This window comes from Netta rufina (assembly GCF_964035555.1).
Source record: "Netta rufina genome assembly, chromosome: 2".
Classification (NCBI taxonomy): Eukaryota; Metazoa; Chordata; class Aves; order Anseriformes; family Anatidae; genus Netta; species Netta rufina.
Window position 1 is genome coordinate 86562307 of NC_140124.1, and position 21838 is coordinate 86584144.

General features: G+C 40.0%; 1 protein-coding gene across 6 annotated transcripts in view; it reads right to left on the bottom strand.

The window, feature by feature from the left end:
* The window catches only part of GRB10 (growth factor receptor bound protein 10), a 149848-nt gene that overhangs the window by 44452 nt on the left and 83558 nt on the right, over positions 1-21838 (bottom strand). For all 6 annotated transcript variants that reach the window (XM_084282541.1, XM_084282536.1, XM_084282539.1 and 3 more), the window contains 2 exons: positions 15107-15323; positions 12140-12281 (listed from right to left, as the gene is read on the bottom strand). In XM_084282541.1, the coding sequence (XP_084138667.1) occupies positions 12140-12281; positions 15107-15323 (359 nt within the window). The remainder of the gene's footprint in view (positions 1-12139; positions 12282-15106; positions 15324-21838) is intronic.

Genomic DNA, 21838 nt, shown 5'->3' on the forward strand with positions numbered 1-21838 from the left:
GAGTAACCCAAAATATGGTTGTAGTTAGAAAGGAAAGTATCTCTCAGCCTCTTCAGTAGCCTTTCAAAGGTATGCTAAATCACTGCAGCAAAACTGGCCTTGTGAAAGTTTTGCACCAACAGAAATAACAGAAGTCATTTTATATGAGGGTGAGATTTCTCCATTGACACACAACTCGGTGCTGCACAACATAAGCTGCTATCAATTCAGAATTTAAATACCTTCTCCTCAACTTCTTCTACTAATGTATTTATTGAACTCAGTGAGACTTGACTGGTGTGGAATTCCTTTTAAATATTGTCACACTGTTTAAGGGAAAAAATCAGTTTCTCTTTCCCTACATTTGTGGATTTTAAAAGGGAATGAGAAAGCATTTCACATAGAGACGTAACCAGTTCCTCTGCGCCCTCCTTCATCAATACCCTTACTCAGACATTGTCTCTAAGTAGCATCTCCTGATTCAGATGTACGTTTAGAAGATGCACAATTGTAGTAGAGATGAAATAAATCATGTAGAAAGCAGAGGTTGCTGCAAGCTCATAAAGGAATGCAGTCACTGTGAATCATGGCTGGTACCATAAAGACTTTTCACATTATTTTTGCTGGAATTTTATTAGACTCCCCCTCCTCAATGGCTGCCATTTGAGCACGGGGAGCTTAGCTGTTGTAAGGCTCTGATTTAGGGAAGAAACAAGCCCTTTGCATCCACATCGTCCTCAACCATTTTGCTCAACAGGAATCAGTTAGCAACCACAGTTTTTACAGCTGCATGCTAGAGAAAGCTTGAGAAAGAGGCAAAGAGGAGAAATTGATGTGAGCGTGTTTACAGTGCTGTAAAATTTATTTCATCATCTGCAGAGCTACTAGATTGTTTATTTATTTAAGGGATAAAAGTAACATATAGAAAGCTTTCTATAGAAACTTTATAAAGTTCCTTCAGCTCTTTCATTTTAATGGTAATACATCAACACAGAAAAGTCTTTCAACTTAGACCCGTTTGGACATCTGTTCGACGGATGAACTGCTAGAGACACTCAAAGCCAGCATCTGCTGTGCAAGCAATTTCCCTGCCCACTCAAAGAGTCCATCATGCCCTCAACCCGTCTCACCTCTTGCAGAATTTCCTGCTGTAGTTTAAAATCCTAAAAATTTTTCCTAGACAAAGAGTGAAATTGCTCAAGTGCTATTCCAGACAAATATGAGAGGGCAATCAGTAATGAAACCTACAGAAACAGCAGCTAGCGCAACCTTGTGCAGAGTACGAAGTTAATTTCTTGTTAGCCAGATTGGCTTTAAGTTCCTCTGTATTGCTCTAAATGTTGCAATTAAGTACTGCTCTAAGCTATGTTTAATTAGCCTGTAAGCAAATGCTCATTTGTAACTTGCAGTGTAACGCAGAACTAAATGTTCACTGAGAGCAAAGGGAAATTACACTGAAGGTACATTCGCACAAATATAGCTGGCTGCCTCCTGACAGAATTTGCCTTCTTATTAATATCCTAGAAAATATTAAGAAATGTGTCACACTGTACAAATGGTTAGAAATATACATTCTCCAGCCTTGGAGCTGAAGGCAGTACTTTCCTGCCAGCGCCGGCTCACAAGCACTCCAGTCCCCGCGGATGCTAGTCTCTCAGAAGATGAAAGATCTGGATTATGTTTTTCATCTGTTTAGTAAAAAACAAAACACAGGGAGGGAAAAAAACAGACTAGGATGCGAATCATGAAGGATAAGGATGCTCTAAGATAAACAAAAAGTATAAACAACATTTTCACCAAAGAGCATTAGAAACATTGGTGGGATCCACTTTCAGGAATAAAACCCAACCTCAGTGCCTCCCATGAAGCACACAGAAGACGAAATTAATTCTTAAATATATTTAGTATCTTTTAAATGCTACAAGCAGAATGGCATTAGCTTCAAGCATAGCAAGGACATTTTTCAGTCCAACATTATTTGAGTCAGCCTGTCAGAGGACACCCGCTTGACAAGGCTGTAACACAAGAGCCAAGGCTCAGTCCCACTTGGACCGGCTCTACATCGCTTTGCCAAGCTAGACAGCATGTTAAAGAAAAAAGTTCAAAGGTCAGCCATGAAAAACATCCACAGAACAAGGCAGCATGGAACACAGGAAAATACTCTGAGTGCAGTAAATTCAAGGCTTTCCATGTATGATTAGGTGTTGCTGTTCCTGTAACGCTAGCTTTCAACTCAATGTCTAGCAGAGAGGAGGGCAATCCTTAAATATCTAATGCCTATTTCTTGTCAAGGTGCTCCACAAATCATTTGCAAGATGTGCGACAGTACTGCAAGCAATTTATCCTCCTATATGTACTTAAAACTCTTAAAAACAACACTAATCTGGAGTTTGGGACAAATTAGTAAAGAATATTCTTAATCTGAAGCATAATAGGTATCTTTCACTGCTAAAACTGTGTACCTCACTTATCACAGACAACATCTAGTTTGGCAAGGTCAACTGAGTATTTGGGGAACGGGAAAGGCTGCCAACATCTGTAAAGGTATTTATAAGGTCTGGAAATACTGCGGTTTGTTCGCTTTCTGTGGATTTTAGTAGGCAATAGGGAAGTGTGACCAGCAACAGTATGACAAGTTACTTAGGAGTAATTAGCTGCTCTTAACAGCTTGCAGGCAAGGACAAGCTCAAAAATGACTCACAGAAGCCCGAGGGCAAATTGTCTGTAAAAATTTAATCTCGCTTTTCTACTACCAGAATGTTGTTGTTCTGCTTAGAATATTCTCTGTAAACCTTTGCACCTCACTTGTTGATTTTTTTTTTTTAAGTAATATTTTTTCCTTAGGGATGTATTGTTCCTACTCTTGTTGCCTATTTTGGCAGGATAGTGGGAAACATGATTTTGGAAGGTGAACGACATGGTGAGCAGAGAAATGTGTGCAAGACTACCCCACAGTAACTTCTACTTCCCCTGTGGCTGCAGGGCACAGACACTGAAGGCAATGAAGTTGTTTCCTCCTGCCCAGCCCCTCCAGGACCATTGAGCATGCTTCAGTATGCCTGACCATAGCCTTTGAAATGCCTTTTCTGGAGGCAAACGCCTTTTCTGGAGGCAAACGTGAAGTACAGGGGTCGATGATAGGCCTAGATTTCTGGAAGCACCTCACGCACTGCTGACACTGCATGTGCGCAGTGGAGAGCAGTGTCAAAGACATCCATTGTGAACGGGTACGTGTCATACCTATGTATCCCCAAAAAGATGAGCAGTTTCTCCCTCTGGCCAGACAAGAGGGCTGGACAGATAAAAAGGGGGGCTGGAAATGCTTTAAAGTGGCATCTGGTTGGTCAGGAACAAATGACGATTTTAAAACTCTTGCCCACCTTCACCCCCTCCTGCCACAAAATCTCAAGGGACGTTTTTTGTTTTGCTGATGATGAAATTTCGCTTAAGTCTGCTGGGGTAGAGTTGTTTTATCCACTTCACCCAGAAACATTCTCTGCTCAGCATGGGATCTCATATCCCAACTCCCAGCTGATGGTTAATCCATTTTGCTTCCAAGCACTACTCATTTCCCCCTCAGCAACAGGAGAAAAAACAAACACTTATGCTTCATGCCATCATGAAGACATTTCCAACTCTTGCTTCCTGAAATGCAGCAGAGGAAACCAGCTCCAGTAACCCTGGCAGCAGCAGGATTCATCATTGGAGGGAATAAGCAGTCCTAATGCCAACGGAGAAACATGACATGTAGCTTTTGCGAATCGATGATGGCTTGCCTTTTAACAAGTTCAAATTTAACCTGCTTTTTTGTACATTTTGTAAATGATGTTCAGATTACAGCCAGGCTGAAGCAAAGACTGAAAGTACTTACATTAATTAAACAAAATCACTTTTTAGAACAGCAATTCTGCACTCCTATTAGGAGAAAGAATAATACAGTAAGAATTTGATAGTTAGATTTTGATTATTGGAGACCATAAATCAAGAGAGCAGAGAATTGAAACTTGTCCCACAATGATTTAATTAACTCAGCGGTATTCTTCTAATGCAAAAATGTTATTAAATTCCATCTAACATCCTCTCCATTTAGGAAATGGAACAAAAACATACATGCAAGCTTTGGAGGAATGCATAAACATCCAATTACCACACCAATGAACTCACAAGTTCATTCTTCCTCTGTGCGTCCACACACAAACATGGCCTAAGTGAAGACAGAAGTTTCAAACAGATTTCCATTTGAAACGTGGGCACACTTCACTGTCCAGGTAATTACTGCAAGCCTAAATAAGCTTTTTTCCTGCTGAGAATGAACAACATTACTCCTAATACTTATGCAACCGCCCTTCTGATGGTTTGGAAGAGAACACACTGAATGCTGGCTCTGCCTATTGACCCTAGAAGTGGATGCCAACAAGCAAGCAAAAAATTGGGCATCTTCCCAGCCCTGCACTGTGTGTGTCCACAGTATCCACACCAGGAGATCGCGTGCAGCTCGGCCGCAGGTGCCAGCCCACTTCTGTAAGGGCTGCCTTAGGCTTCAGAAATGACTTCATGGTCAACTCATCTGCTGGTTGTTGGGAACACCACGGTGCTGCAAGACCACGTAGGATACGCAGCAGTGGAAAGTTGAGGGCTCTAACCTCTGAACTGGTGCTCTCTCGCATCTGCTCTACTGGGCAGATGAGGTCCAAAAGGTTTTTGTACAGGACGACTAAGGTTGACTTGAATCCACACCTTGAGTCCAGACAGCACAGCGGGCAAGGAGAGCTTAGATGCAGCGCAGCTATACCCATGATGTTGGGTCACTCTTTAAAGGCTAGCATTTATGGCTGATAAAGTTATGACATCTCTGATTCATCTCAGCCATTCACTCACAGTATAATTAGAATCACTCCACAGAGTTTTGTGTTGTTGTTGTTTTTTTAATTCCCTACTGCACTGATGTTTATACCAAAACCTATTTCTGCTTGCCTCACTAAACACTGGAATTTCTCTCATCTTTTTCTCGTTTGGCACCCCTGCCCATGGCAGGGGCTTGGAACTACACAGTCTTTAAGGTCTCTTCCAACCCAAGCCACGCTGTGACTCCGTAATTTTTCCCTGCACTCTCAGCCTGAGAGCTTCTCAATTCTTTCAGCTCTTGATCAAAGCAGAGGATAGCTATATATTTTTCTTTTCACTGTGCTATTATCAAAATATATCAAGAGTCACACTACGCAATAGAAAACATGCAAGGGCACACCTAAGATGTGCATACAAAAAACCTCATGTGAACATGCGAACGCACAGCTACTACAGCCTATGCTACAGGCCGCTCAATATTTCAATATTTACACAAGGCAGTCCTACAGGCTAATTACAATGGTGCCACTACACCGTAAACTGTTTTTTAAAGCACTGCTGTGTGGCAGCAAAGTCCCTCAGGGCTGCCAGCACAGGTCTGGGTCTGGCCAGCCCTCGCAGTGCGTCCCCCCAGCACGTAGCCGGCCTCCAGCATGCTCGCGCCGCGGGAGTGCTGCTTATGGGTAGAGAGCCAAAATGCTCCCGGGAGCAAGGCCAGGTTTGTGTCATTAAAAACAAACAGAAAAAAAAAAAAAGCCCAACAAATAGCATACTTGGGGGGTTGAACGCGAGACGCTCTTCATATTTCCAGTAATTCGTGTTGGGATTACGGCTACTGTTCTGGCATTTCCCAAAAGCAAGAAGGAAGAAACACGTTTCTCCCTACTGAGCCTCATGATACAACAGGCGCAAGGAAGAAGAAATAGCGGCTTTGGATCTGTCCTCATCCTGGTCCCTGGCAGCCTGCAAGGCCCTGGCCAAAAAGCCTAGGCGCCCATGGACAGCACTGAAGACTGGCTGCCCGCAGCGTAGTCCAGCGGGCTCATTACTCTTCAGTTATTCGTTAGTCTTATCGTCAGTAACGAGCTACTGAGACTTTCCAAACCGCATGAGCTCACTCCCTGATCTCTTCGGGAGTAATGGGACAACGCGTTCGCGTGACACGGGTCACAAGACGACAAGAAATGGGGCACCTTTCCTACACGTCTCATTTAGTGGTTGTCCATCGAACTTGGGTCATCTCGTTTGGGAAAGCATTACTTCACCAAATGAGAGAGAGATTCAAAGACTTGCTTTTATCAGGGGAGGTTTAGGATGGAAATTAGGAGGCATTTCTCTTCACAGTAGTCAGGCATTGGGACGGGTTGCCCAGGGAGGTGGTGGAGTCACCGTCCCTGGGGGTGTGCAAGGAAAGGTTGGACATGGTGCTTAGGGACATGGTTTAGTGGGTGACATTGGTAGCAGGGGGATGGTTGGACCAGATGATCTTGGTGGTCTGTTCCAACCTTACTGATTCTGTGATTATAGAGGCATGACAGCCCCATAGCAGAGGCCTGATCTTCCCCAATTTAAACGCAATAAACATGCTACGAAGCCATCTATGTAGTTTTTATTATTATTATTATCATTATTATTATTATTTAGCTTAAAACTCTTCTTTCAAAGAAAGCTTTGAGGAAAGCAACATGATATATCACAGTCATGGAAACCTACATGTATGTTTTATAGTTGGGCCAAAGGACTGCCCGGATCTAAGGAATTGCCTAGGTTAATCTAGCTACAGGATTTGGCCTGTTTAGGGGAAATAAAGACTTTTTGAACATCTTGTTACCAACATCTATTTTCAACAAGTCACGTTGTTAAACGTTATTCAAATAAAAGATTAACTACAAAATTTTTATCTGTCACATGAAAAATCTAACAGCACATGAAGTTTTCATTATACACATTATTCAAGTTCACATTTTTATACAGCTTCTCTTTTGGAAATCAACATCCTTGTCTTCAAAACAGCCAATATGAAAGCTTTATGGGAAGAAAAATCAAAAAAATGTATCGTAACATGTAATTAAAACAATTAAAACTAAGAAGTCTGTTTACAGGAGCTCCCTTGAAGGGTAACTAAATCTGGAAAAAGAATAACATTAATTCATATGCATTTGTGAGTTTAATTTGCTAGAAAAGAGTAAACAATTTTGGTACATCAAACTGCTATTTGGAAGATTGCCTGGGCTGTATAGAGGGGGGATGTGAGAAATTTGCCCTATTTTTACAGTTGAAAGCTTCATTGACTCACACAAGATACTTTAGACTAATATCCTGTGGCATCGCAGTGACCTACATGTAATTATTGCATACTTTTTCCAAAATATTTGTACACAACCAGAAATTATAACCTAAGTTACCAACCAGTTCTTAGTTTATACCAGCAACACAAAGATGGACTTCAATTAGTGGTAACCTAGCTGTCTGATGTTTTTAGCAATCTTTTAGACAAATGCTTGGTCTCGGTTTGGTATAATTTTCTGGTTACCATTTTTCTTACACAAACATATTTATTCTGTTAAGTAAATGATGTTTAAAAACTTTCAGCTGTCCTTTCTCCCCACCCACAAGGCATGCAGAGATTTCACATTTGTAGGTGTGCACGCATCTTATGAACATGGGGACGTGGGGATAAAGGGCCGTGCAATGCCCCATCATGTCTCCTCGAGAATTTCCTTCCTGCTCCTGCCTTCAGCTGCCCTTCCCAGAGCAGAAAGCAGGAGAGCTGAGGCGGCTGCAGAGCTCTGCTGAAGTTTCACTTGGCTGCTGGCCAGGCACTGTGGGTGAAGGCAGACGGGTGGTACTTGAAGGACGGGGAGGCACAGGGTAAAGAAAGAAACGCTTGCTCCTGCACTGGTCTCTCCAGTCAGCCTTCTCCTGCCATAGCTCACGGACAAAACTTTCTCAGTTCGACTGCTTATTTGCTACTTGATGCTTTGAAAAAAGAACTTAAGAGCTTTTTGGCAGCTACTGCTTGAAGGGTCATCGTTTCTCCAAACATGAGACATCTGAGTTGTCTTGCTCACCACATGAGCTGCTGATGAAATTACGATGATATGCAGTTGTGTTTTTTCTTAAGTAGTTACTCATTGAACAGCACAGCTAGTCAGTTCTTTTCATCCCCGTGCTCACAAGCTGGCTGACCATATTACTGAAACTTCAACTGTGCTTTTACAGAACTGCCTGCCATTTACTAGAAACAGGTTGACATCTAAAATTTCTCACCGTTAAAACTTAGCTCAAAATGGGCTGTTTCCATCTGCAGAATTGCAATAAAGGATCATAGCAGTGAACCTCTTAGGAGCATATATCTGTTTAATTACAATTCGTTTTTATGAAACGTTTGGTAACACCACTGTATTAGACCTCCTCCGGACTGTGGAAGTTACCTTTGAAACAATCTGATGGTTTAGAGTAATTGCTTTTCTCAGGCTTTTACTATTAAACTGTATGTCAGTGTAATCAAGCTCCCTACATGCTTTAAAAAGTCTACAATAATTGTTATTTGTTTTTACACAGAAGAATAAACCTGTAATGATTTCAGTACAGCTAATGTTCCAGTTTAACATCCAAGACGGATGCATTGATGCTTTCCATTAAATGATTGTCCCATTTGCCTACATGTGGTTTTGTTTTTGAAGAAAGACCATCACCACAGCACACACAGGCAATCGGCAGATCAGGTGAGAGGTCTGGGCTGCACGTAAATTCGGCATGGACTTTGCCACAGTTGCAGAAATGCCCACATCCCCTATGGTCGTACAGGACACCCATTGTTTCTTACTGCTCTCTGGCTTCTGGGGAGCACTCCAGTTGTCACCAACTTTAGAAGCAGCACTGTGTGCCCATGTGGCAGCACAGCCAGAGTTGGCATGCTGCTTCCTGTGGAGGTGAAACTGGTACAGTTGCCTCAATAGATTGCTCGAGAAGAATAAAATAAAATGATTCCCAATACATGCACTTTTTTTTGAGTAAAACAAAGAAAATGGCTTGTTACTATTGTGAAACAACAACAAATATCTAGTGCAAGAAAATTAGGAGTGGTTTATTACAGCTATTTTTCAGTGCTTTACTGCTTTTATAGTTCTTCGCCAGGTCAAGAAAGAATATGAAACAAATGCAGAGCTGTGCATAGGCAATGTTGCAAACTGCTTGTTGAAGAGAAGTGGGGACAACTGGATGGAAAAGTATTGGAAAAGGGTCAAAAGTGTCTTAACAAGAAACATATGGCTTAAACTCCAGCTACATGAACACAGTTTTGCATATAAGAAAAGACAACCCCTTTTTTTCAGCTGCAAATATAATTCAAGCATTATGGCCTGAAAGCTCCTTTTCTGACTCACATTCAACTTTCCCTATAGGTAACAATATACTGGGCAAAAGTTTTAATTTAGTAAGACCTGAACAGAGCTTGGGTATTTCTTTATACCCAAGGCTTGGCAATATGATATGAGAATTGTCATGTTCTGCGTTTGACTTGATCTTTAAGTTCCTCTAGTATAACCACTAACACTTCTATAGTTGCAAGGTTGCATTTTAAAACTACTGAAAAGCAAAACTGAGCTGTTCCATGAGCAACAATACCAACAACACTTCATTCCTTATCAAGTCACATCAGACATCCCAGCTCCCCAGCGACCCCAGTGTTTCACAGTCAGCAAAGAAAATACCCACTCCATTCTGAAATCCAAGACTACATTAACTTGGGGCCCTCTCAAGTCCCCTACATAGGAGGAAAAACGACCAAAGGCAACATTTCTTTCACACCACGTGTATTCTGAGCTTTCAGGGCTCAGCAGTACAGGCTGCACTGCTATTTGCCTGTTTGCTCCCAGAGGCTCAACAGGCTTGAAGGGAATCCATTCTCACTCACACCTCGCATACCCTGTATAATCAGAATGGCTCATTCCAATCTCTAATTTTAATCCTAGTTCATGACCTGCAAGCAGAAAACCTTAAATTACGCATCATTATTTTTAACCTTGGTTTGCATTCAATATCTTGAGTCTATAGTTTGTATCCAAGTTTTTTTGTAAAAGAGCAGTTCATTTTCACTAGCTACCAGCCATTAAAATGTACTGCTGCAGTCCTTTAACTAAACTCATCCCTTACTTTGTTAACAAGTAGTTTGTATTCCATCTGTGGACATTTATCTAAACAAAAGTGTATCCTAAAATAATTGAATTTCCAACCTTTAATTTTCTTTTTTTTTTTTTTTTAATTATTGGATGAAGGTGAGGAGATGTGCAAAATTTCATAAGTTATTATTATTTTTTTTAACTTATGATGTTTGTTAGACTCCATTGAATGGTACTAAAACTGGATTAAATATAACTAACGTCCCCTGAATAGGCTGAACATGCATATTTTTTGTTATCCAGCAACATTTCACTGCATTTAAATCTGAGGTATTAAACAAAAATAAGTTTTTTTCTTCACGAAGGAACAATTTGTTCTGTCTTTATTTTTATTTTTAAACCTTTGTCTATCCACATTTTATAGCTAGAGGATTTTTTCAGTTCTACATGTATTTATCTACTATTTCACTGAAGACAGGAAAAGAATGCCTTTCTGCCCTTCCCTTGGCATGAGACTGTGTTTCTCATTTGCCTCCAATCAGCTGATAAACTGAAATGAGCAATATACATGCATGTACGGAAGCCATTACTGTCTCACATGCACTAACTCCTCTCATCTCATCCCCTACACCTTTTACCATTACACTAGCTTGTCTGTGATTAAAAATTTCAGCAGCAAGCACAGCTGTGCTATATAAGTATGTATTTCATTTTACGTCTGGGAAAGCCTTGTCACGATTTATGGTCTTAAAATTAGGTAGATTTTTAACAGAAAATTATTAAGTAAAGTTTAGAAAAAAACTGCTTTTATTCTGTCTTTATAGCCATCTTCTTACATATATTAATGCTTTGTTTACTTTTATATTTAGATACTGTTAAACCACCAGTTTATAAATTTAATCTAAAATTGATGCACAGATGTTTTAGGTTTCTTAAGGCTTCATAGAGCCATCTTTTGGATGGAATCGCACATTCTAGTAAAACATACAGCTGAAAAGCAAAGAATCCCTGAAACCGGGTAATATTTAGCAAGGTAAATGCATCTCCATCCATAACCAGTTTGTCTCAGAAAGGCAGCCATGCTGTTGTTCTGTTGGCAAGAGGCAGGATACACGAGAGAATTGCCCATTATTTTCTCTCCCCGGAGTCAGATTACCGCTCCCTTGACAGAGCAGCCTCTCCGCTTAGCAGTTGCCGAGGACTCAGACTAGACCATGTTAAATTTCTAACTGAATGACTCTGTTTCTCTTAAGGCATTATCTGGTTATTTATCTCACTTGTGTATATATATAAGAAACACAGCAAACCCAAAGATGCACTGTATCCTTCGAGAAAACTGACAGCTATTTATAGAGATACAAAATAATGCAGAATATATGCAGGTGCACACTATGTAGCTGAAATGTCCAACCCAAACCCTTTTATCAGTCAGAGGCAGCCAAAGGAGCTACTTACAAACTAAATCAGCAGTGATACAGGACGTCACCATGGTTTTGGGTACTCATGTGCAAATCCATTCTAACCCAACAGTCAGTGTAAGCAACACTTTTTTTAATCCCTGTGCAAGTCAGCACAGTTTACAAAACTGTAAAGAACTTCACTGTAAAGGACCTGGAGAGCTACTCAGTCAGCCCTCCACGGGACAGTTCTGCTCATCCACCCCATTACAAGGAGCTGTGCCTAGTTACATGCTCTTAATAACAGTATTTTGCTTTTTGAGCAGCTTCATGAAAAACAGCAAAACAAAGAGGCACCATGCCCTTAAAGAAAAAAGACAGCTACTTATAGAGAGAATGAATTTAAAATGATTAACGGGCTATTAAGCATCTTTGTGGCACCTAGAATACGCAGTATAACACAGATCCTGCTCCAACTCTAAGCCATCTAACCTGACTTCTAAATTACTAAGTCATTATGTTGGATAATGAAATTCCAAAGATATCAGGTATTACCGCTTCATTCACAACATGCACATATCTGAAATATTCCTTTATTCTTACAACACCTTTTAAACAAAAACAAAAACTTTGAAGCCTGTTTGAAGATGTTCTCTTGCCAGTGCTGCCCTACTCACAGACAAAGTCTACGAATGTTTGTAAGTATCTGGAAACTTACTTTCTGCCTTCAAAATGAAATAGGCCACTGCTGGTTTGGATGCTAATGTATGACACAAAGGTTCGTTCCATACTCACATGCTTACTAGCAGGTTGACTCTGAGGTAAAGATCCAGGGGCCAGCACTGGAGAGCTTGCAGGGCTACAGAGTTCTGGAAATGGATTTGGTATGGCTGGCAAAGACGACGTTCTGAATTGCTGTTCTTCTTCTTGTAGACGCCTACAAACATAGAAGCATCAAGCATTAAGAAAAGCAAACTGGCATCACCAGACCTGCATCTTCTAAACCACCATTCAATGTATTAATATTAAAGAAAGAAAAAAAAAATGATTTTGCTTTCTTACGCAACTACTATACAGTTACAGCAACTGCAAGTCCAAATTAAGTAATTGCGTGTGAAAAATGACTGGTCACACATCTATGCTTGTTTTGTTGCTTGTAACTTGAAAATTTGCGTGAATAACGGAGGTAACTGTGCACATAAAATAAACAGAAATACCAGTATATACACTCTTTTGCAAGCACTAGCTTACAAGTGTAAGCTCCATACGCCAGAAAGTCAGCTAAGATCTTCAAACTCACCTAAAAGAGGACATAACTCCACTAATTTTGAGCCAAATTCCACATGGATCAGCAAAACAAGTGTGTAGCCCAGTAAAATAGCTAGGCCGAGGCTGAAACCAATACCGTCACCTCATTATGGTATGATATCCCATCTCTAAGCAACTCAACATTTCCTGGAGAGACGGAAGTGCAAAGACTCACCTCAAGCAATAAACTGCAATTACACCCTCCTAGCTTATGTTAGTTGCAATATTACTGTTCAAACACGTTTTACTTACACTTCCTGAGATACATCTTATTAAAGTCTAAGTAGGACCAACACACTTGCAAGCTCCAGTTTGCAATACACCTGTACTGCTCATACCGACAGAAGGAAAATTAAAGACTACCAGGCAGCACAAAGAAAGTTAGAAAAGATATAAGACCCGTTCATGACCACACAGACAGCTTTAGGTTTTCCTACTGCTGGTGCACCAGCATTGAAGATTTGCTAGACGACTCTGGCAGATTTGCCTGTGCAGAATGCACCACCTAGTGGCAATTGTAAAAGTTTCCAAAGGCAATCAACTAATAACTATTGTATTGTAACCCTTGTAATCGAAGTTTTAAGGGATTCTCATTTAATTTATCCTCATTTTTTTCACCTTCTTCAGCTTACTGCCTTCAGCAAGCAGAGTCTTCTTATCAGAGTTTCTGGGACACAACTGCTGGTTTTGCCTCTAGCTACATGTCCCATTCTGGGCATGCTTGCTGTCCATGCCTTTACCAGAACTGGGATGCTGATAAAATAACTAAAAAGTAATTCCATCCCCCAATTTAGTTGCCTTGGTATTCCACGAATGGCCCAACAGATTTTTTTTTTTTTTTTTGCTATATATACACCAAGTTTCAACCATAACTATGGGCTATGCAAAAGACTGCCTGACCTGCTTTATTTTTTGAGCTACCTGAATACACACTTCTCTAGAGAATAAAGAACCATGTAAGACTGTACCAGTAACTGTTATAGTTCTTTGTATTGCAGGTGTTGAACTGTGTGTTTGCATTGACCTCCATTATAATAACTGGGATTACAAATTCAACACAATTCAAAAGGTGTTGTTTTCTTAACATGAGAGTAAACCATGCTGCACTTTGTTCTGTCTACAATGCTTCAGTGCATCATTTATTTCATTACTGAGATACACATAAAGCTTAAGATAATTATCTTAAGATAATTACAACCATCAACCATTCTGTTCAGGCTGAGGAAAAGACACAGCTGTTGTTTCCCTGTACAGGAAAGGCATCTGGATAACCCTGAATAAAAATTTTGCTATTATTTTCTTTAATGATAAATACATAACGTTCTAAGGCTTATGGAAGTGCAGTGTCTTCCAAAGAAAGTTGTTAAGTTTTGAAGTGCCAAAAACAGTTTAAATGAGTTTGACTGAGACATTTGGAAAACATGGAGAGCTATACTGCTCTACAGTGAGTTTTCTAGTACAGTGCTATTCAAGGTTACACATGAAACTTGTAGAAGTGATTGCATCATTAGCTAGTGTGTTTGTATTACAGTTACTGCATAAAAGTTCGCATAGAAAAGCTGCTTGCCTTAAGAATATCATTCCTATAGGAAACACATCAGTGTAAAGAATTAGGAGCAACCCTTCCTAGATGTTGGAGTTTTCTTTTATTATTATTACCCCTCACTTCTTTTGGAGAAGGCTTTCTTAACTAGAAGAAAAAGAAAACTCCAAATACATCTGCTTCAGGAAATTTACATATACATACTAACAGGAGCTCCTTTCTTCTTGCTGCTTAAAAAGATTTTAAGAACCACAGCTTTATCTATAGACTCTCCAATAGCCACCAGGAGTATTCCAGTTTAAGCTTGAATTCAAGTCCCCATCCTGACAACAGTGAGACAACCTAAATGCATCTCTTTTGTAATGACTACCATTATGCACTCAAGTGAAAGAAATTGCTCTAGGAAGAATGGTTAAAGAACTACATGTTCTTTTTTGTTTGTTTGTCTTGGACCTTTCAGGAAACCTCCACTAAGAGAGATATTTTTGTATACCAAAACCATCTGAATGCAACCTCATCTATATCTGTATCATTCGTTATGTTGCATAAAGCCAAGAAGCTGTTAATAGGCACCACAGCTGAGAGAACAGTTTTTGAATGCTTTGGATTTATTTCCAAACATCGACATTATTTCTGAAAATTGGTACTAATGATATGCTTCCATACATGTCTGCTACTACAGGCACATCAAACATTGACAAAAAGAGTAGAAGTGAGACATATTTGCATATTACAAAATACATGGAAAATCTATGACCTCCACCTACCTGGTAATTTGTTTTTCCTATGCAGAAGTCCAGTGTGAGACTACCAGACCCCTACTGAAGCTCATCTACTATTTCAAAATGTCGTTCTTTTAACGCTACTTCAAGACAGCTTGAACCAAATGGAGGGCAGTCCCTCGTTCCTACCTGACTGCCATAATGCGCACTGGCTGAGACCGCTGCACCTTCTGCCTGGGAGACATGGGCTGCAGGGCGCCTGATCCTGAGGTTGGCAACTGACTGCGGTTAAGCTGACCATTTTGAAGGAGCGGAGTGGTTTCTGACTGCATACTGCACGTAGAGTATAAACTTTCAAATGATGAATTCATGTCATTTACCAAAGCTTCCAGGTCCACGTCGTCATCTGAAAGACAAAATAAAAGCAGCATAACATATCTGAAAGTCCCAGATAAAAAGTTTTGAAAGACTGAAGACAAAATTTCAGAAAACTTATCAGGTATTCTACAGCTATATTTTTACATTGCAAATTTTTATTACAGAAAATTTACTTATTTTATATATAAAAAAATAACATAGCTAGTAACTCTTACAAAAAAGCCACTGGTGATCATGCTTTATTTTGTCTTCCTCAGTAAAAAGCTATCGACTCTGAATGCAATATTTCTACTGTAGTATTTATCAATCACCAATATTTTATGGGATTTTTAACAATACCAATGCTGATCTGAAACACAACTTACTGTTAAATTGACATACATTTCAAAATCTGTATTACTTACCAATATCTCAGTTCAGATTGCCAAACAGTATGATAAACGCTGTTTGAAAAATCCAATTCTTTCAAGACAAGAAAAAAGGATAGTGTTGCACAAGTCAATAGGTGAAGGATGTACTTGTACAAGTGGGAAAGCTGTCATTATAATTTCCTAAAAAGCCCTTGTCTGCATGTCTGCCTATTTTTGAGATAAAGTATTTTGAAGGGCAATGCTACGTTTTTAATATTTTTTGTTTCTTACCATTCCATGACTTTATAATAAGTTTTGTATGCTTACTCCTGTAATGCAATAAAGATCCCTGCCTTAAGGAGTATAATGTAAATCAACTAGGGATGTGGTGCAGCTGGCTGGAAGAACATCAGTCAATAAAACGTACACCATCCCTCCTGCATACGCCACCCTACCTTAAGATAGCTCATTTTCATTTGTTCCTCCTGAACAATAATTACGCTGCAAGACAACAGAAATCTGCGAGTCTTTTGAACTAACCACTCTCTAAACTCCAATTTCAGAGTATTGTAATTACTCCCTGGCCACAAATTACACTACTATCTATTAGAAGTTCAACACACTATCAAACGTACACATGGTTATATAACTCTGCTTACTTCACAATGACTGCCTAAATGACTACTTTAGACCAAAACCAACTTTGTTTCCAGACATTTGACTTTTTTTTTAATTTTTTTTTAATGGTATCAATTGGCCTGGTAAAATACACTATAGCTGCCTACAAAGACTGTAGTTTCCCAAAACTCTTCATGTCACAGATGGATGGAAAGTAGAGCCAACCAACGGAGCTAACAAACATTTACACAGCACCATGCAGCTAAAATATGCTTCTTACCCCAAATAGCTACTGATATTCATTCTTTTGCCATATTTTCTAGGTAAACAAGGCAAGAAGAAGAGCTATTCAGTGATTTTGTACCACTATCACCTTTCTGGAAGGCACCATCAGTACAGTGACATCACCAGAAACAGTACCATTCAATTTCTGTCTACTAACAATGTGCCTCAATGACCATAACAGGATCTGAACGTTGCACTGACATTGCATTTGTTTTGAATGCTGATGACCACTGACCATGCCTGACAAATCTGCTGGCTTTCTACCACAGGGTTACTGCTCTCATGAAACTCCACCTGGAGTACTGCCTTCAGCTCTGGGGCCTCCAGCATAAGTAAGACATAGACCTATCAGAGCAAATCAAGAGGAGAGCCATGAGGATGATAAGAGGGCTGGAGCACCTCTTCCATAAAGACAGGATGAGAGAGTTGGGGTTGTTCAGCCTGCAGAAGAGAAGGCTTTGGGGAGACCGCATAGCAACCTGCCAGTGCCTAATGGGGGCCTACAGGAAAGTTGGGAGGGACTCTTTGTCAGGGAGTGGAGGGACAGGACAAGAGAGAAAGGCTTTAAACTAAAAGAGGGGAGATTTAGACTGAATATTCAGAAGAAATTCCTCAGAGGGTGGTGAGGCACTGGCACAGGCTGCCCAGAGAAGCTGTGGATGCCCCATCCCTGGAGGTGTTCAAGGCCAAGCTGGATGGGGCTTTGGGCAACCTGGTCTGGTGGGAGGTGTCCCTGCCCATGGCAGGGGGTTGGAACTGGGTGGTCTTTAAGATCCTTTCCAACTCAAACCATTCTGTGATGCTATGACCACAGTTCTCAGCATTGGAGGAATTGAAGATCTCAGAATTAAGTAGGTGCTAGTCACGTACATGCCTCTGAGCCCTATTTAATGACTTGAAATATGACATTCTTCACTGAGAGTCAGGAGGACCTTTACTAAAGTAAAAACCACCTAGCCTTCACTGAAAACGTACCCATAGGTTTTCTAGGTTTGAACATCAATTAAAAAACAAAACAAACAATCAAAAACAAACAAACAAACAAACAAACAAACAAAAAACACTTACAACCTTACAAACCTTCTTTTTACTTTTTATGGCTATTTTCCCCAGTCACTATACTTAATAGGTACCACCCAACTATTAAGACAGCTTCAGTAGGCTATACCATCTTCTCTCTGTCCTCTAGTTCATGCATTTGTCAATAATCTAGTCTTTGCTTTGCTTGGAATAAGTCTACAATAATTCTCCAGCTATTTTTAGGGATCTTGAGACAGAGTTGCAATTTAAGTTTCATTCCATCCTCCAGATTCTTATCCTATTTGGAGAATACGTACCTAAAACTCTTATTGAGCAATCACAAGGGAACCACAAGAGTAGGAGTATTAAAGAGTGAGAGGCTGGATTACAAGGCTTCTGAATTCTATCATTCATCTACAGTACCAGAGGACCAAGCTGTAGGGTGTCAGCTGGCTGTCAAGTAAAAGCTTAGAGGATGGATGAAGGAGATATAGAGAATTCTATACTAAATAGAATAAAGATCCTGGCCACAGAGTCAGGGAGTAAGTTACAGAAAATAACAACAATTGTTTAGCAGAAATGCAAGAAAGTCAAGATGTACATTCTGTGGAAAGCTGTTTGACTTTGTCCCTGAGGGTGTTAATTTATTAACAACTTATACAAAGCTATTAGTGTGCAAGATCATTAAGTTTTCTGATGATTGTGACTTGGGAAGAATGATTAAGAGTCAGCTCAAGCTATCCCTGAATAATCAAATAGGCACAAAGGTGTAATACAAAGTCTAATAAGCACAAAATGAGGCACTTCATGCAAAACATTAAGGAAACCAAGTACATAGCTTAAAGCATTGAATTGCCATAGCAGGCTTTTAAGCGTATCAGTTACACACCTAAATTCAATTTCCAGCAGGACAGGTGAATATACAGTTTTCCTAATAATATGTTGCACTGAAGTCTGGAATCTGGTTTCATTCCCCTGTCACCTCCTTTTCTTCATGGGTGCAGCACTGCTAATAATAGCCTTCAGTTTTTCTATACAACTTTTGCAGGAGTGCATATCCTTAAGCTTTTTGGAGATAAAGCCTGCAATCTTGAATTTCATACAGTTTCATCTCCATACAATAGCATTTACTACTAAATACCATTATGTTTTGGAGAGATTTCAGGATGTTGCAATAAGAAACCTCATTGCTGCAGCCTACCTCGGAAGTGCCAGCAGATGTCTCAGCCTGCCAAGTAATACACTATGTTACTTGCGATGCCTCTCTACAGAACTTAACTAAATAAAAATCAAATAAGCGATCCATGGGATTTCTAAGCTAAGCTTAAATCATTTGCAGATATACTGTTCAAAAGGAAATTTCAGATACAGTGCAATTCTTCAGATTATCTTCCTCTACCAACCTGCAAGATACAACCTCTATCAAGATCATCCTACTTGGAAAAAAAAACAAACATAACAAACAAACAAACAAACAAAACAAAAAAACAAGCCATATGATTTTGAGGAAGCTTGCCAGCTAACAACAACATTTGCAAATCATTAGCCTTTGAGACAGTATCATATCATGCTGGTCCTCCAAGTACGCACACACAAATTTTGTGATTGACTGGGAAGAACTACTTCTGGCTGTTACAGCAGGCAGAGGTGCAGGCTGCCAAGGTACCTCTTTCTCCAGCTGTCTTTCAGTTCTATGCTTCCAGGGATGCTAAAGACGGTTTTCCTTAATCTGCATTAAATTCTGCAGTGAAAAGGGATATTCAAGTATCTGCTTTTTTCTCTGAATTGAACTGCATGGTGGGTTAGCTTGTAACTTCCATGAACAAACATGGAAGCAGTCTTTTTATTTCTTGTTTTCTTTTTTTTTGTGTTAGTTTTTGGTGGTGGAGGGGATGTTGGTAGTTATGTAGAACTTCCTACACCATATGAGAATACTTGGCATGGCAGCGAGCAATGTTGTCGTGCCTTTGCTTTCCCAAACTAGAACCGAATTGCACTCTCTGGCAGCTGTTTGAACTTCATTTTGCTTCTTTGCCCGCAATTTGTTAAGCTTTGGCTTTGTTCACAAACCAGCTTCACTTGATTTTGCAAGTAAGATTTTTGATAAAGTAGATCATGATTTCAATTACAAAAAAAAAAAAAAAAAAAAGGAATTTAAAAGTTCAGTTCAAGGAAAGAGAAAATCCTGTTATAAAACTAAAACTGCTATTGAGCTAGTGAGCTAAGCTCTCATGTTCCACAAAAGTTAAAGCACTTTGAATACTATTCGACTGTTTTTGAGCATACCACAGCGGGATGATAGCCACTCAATTAAGTCTGAGTAAACTTTAATCTTTGCTTAACCAAAGGCCTTCCAAGTCCCATTTGTCTTTCTGCTTCTAGCCCTTCCCTGTCCCCTAGATCCTAATTTATTTACTTATTTTGGTTCTCACTGGCCTTGATGTGTCAGCTCAGCTAACAGGAACGAGCAGTATCCCACTTACTCTGAAGCAGTATAATGCTGAAATGAGTTCTGCTCAGCTTCATCTGTGGCAGCCTCCTGAATTAAGCAGGTATTTCCACAGCTGTCAAGGGGCTCGTTACACTGCAGTGCTTCTGTTTACTGAAAAAAGCTGAACATGGAAAGAATCCCGGCTTTGGACTGGAGACCAGCTTACATTTTATTTCTCTAAATGGCAGCTCAGCAAACACCCTTACTTTTTACATACAGTCTGTATCTCACAGGGAATACTCCGAAAAACACTGCAGGACTTCAGTGAGCTGTGATTTTAAAGCTGCATACTTACATAACTTCCTTCTTGTTTACTTGTTTCAGAATTTAATTCTTCAGCATTCTCTCTCTTATCAGTTCACAGAAAAGACTAATGCGAGCCCTACTAGGAACTGAGCAGAAGATTTATAGAAAGGCTATACCACCTCTCTGTCTCCATGGAAGTGTATTTGATACTATAGGTAACATAACAGTGTGTATATAAACAAGTGTTTGATATTACAGTAGGACAGCTGCTGACTTTGATCCCGTCCCTATCTGACAGCCTAACTCTGGTGGATCAGTTCTCCAAAATCAGGTTCAGTCCTGCACTTTCAAGACCCTACTTGAAAAAGCAAAGAAGCTAAGGTACAACTAACATAAGATTTCACCCAAGTTTAGAAAAGTAAAGGACCATGTTTTCAATGTCCTCTTAATGCACATTAATTGACCCTCAAGGAGACGGAGAGAAACAGGGAAAGAAAAGGTACACTTGGTTCCATATACCCTATCATCCTGCATCGATTATGTGGTGATATGCTACATAAATTGTCGGTAATACAGGAAAAATAAATTTATACTAAAATGGACTTTACCAGAATTGAAAAGGGAAAAAAGAGAGGTAAAATGCCTATAGTATCCACCTCAACATCCTGTATCAGATCTCCTAAAATTGTATATAAATTATTCTGAGTCATAGCAGTGGTGTAAGTGTTTTGCAAGGTTTTTGGTGTTGTGGAAATTTCATCCTTTATGATCAGAAATAACCACCCAGGTAAGGCTTGCCACAAGCTCCTTTTTACAAAATAATACCTTTTTACAGGAATCATCTGCAAAAAAGTATGACAGTACTGCTGCATGTCCCTCCAGTGTCATATCCAAATGCTGTTTTGATAGGATTTTTCAGAAATTCAAACCAGTAAAGCTTTTGGGCAAGATACTACTGCTGAAAACAGGCTGCCCAGGGAAGTGGTGGAGTCACCATCCCTGGAAGTCTTCAAAAGACGTTTAGATGTAGAGCTTAGGGCTATGGTTTAGTGGGGACTGCTAGCGTTAGGTCAGAGGTTGGACTCGATGATCTTGAGGTCTCTTCCAACCTAGATATTCTGTGATTCTGTGAAAACACGTAGTTGTAAAGATGTAAAAATGTCACTCCAGATCATAGACATAGGCTTCTGTTCCCTTCTCCCTCTGAACTTGTAAGTTCGTTTTCTATGCTTACACAAATGTCTCACCTTCCTCCACAAACTGAACTTCCACTGATGCCACCGGCTCCAGTTGCCTATTTGGACTTGCAGTTCTTGTGCAATGAAAGAGTTACCGACGGCCCCTATGTAGCCTACAGCAGCCTACAGCTATGTGTATTTAAGACTCAACAGCTACTACACCCATGAAAGATGCATGCAACAGAAGGCAAGCAACACCAAGCAGATTTCAAAGACAATTTCCTTTAAAGTCTTCCCCTCATGACCTCCACAGAGGTGCTACAGCTGAATGACATGGTCCTTTTCCTAGCACCAG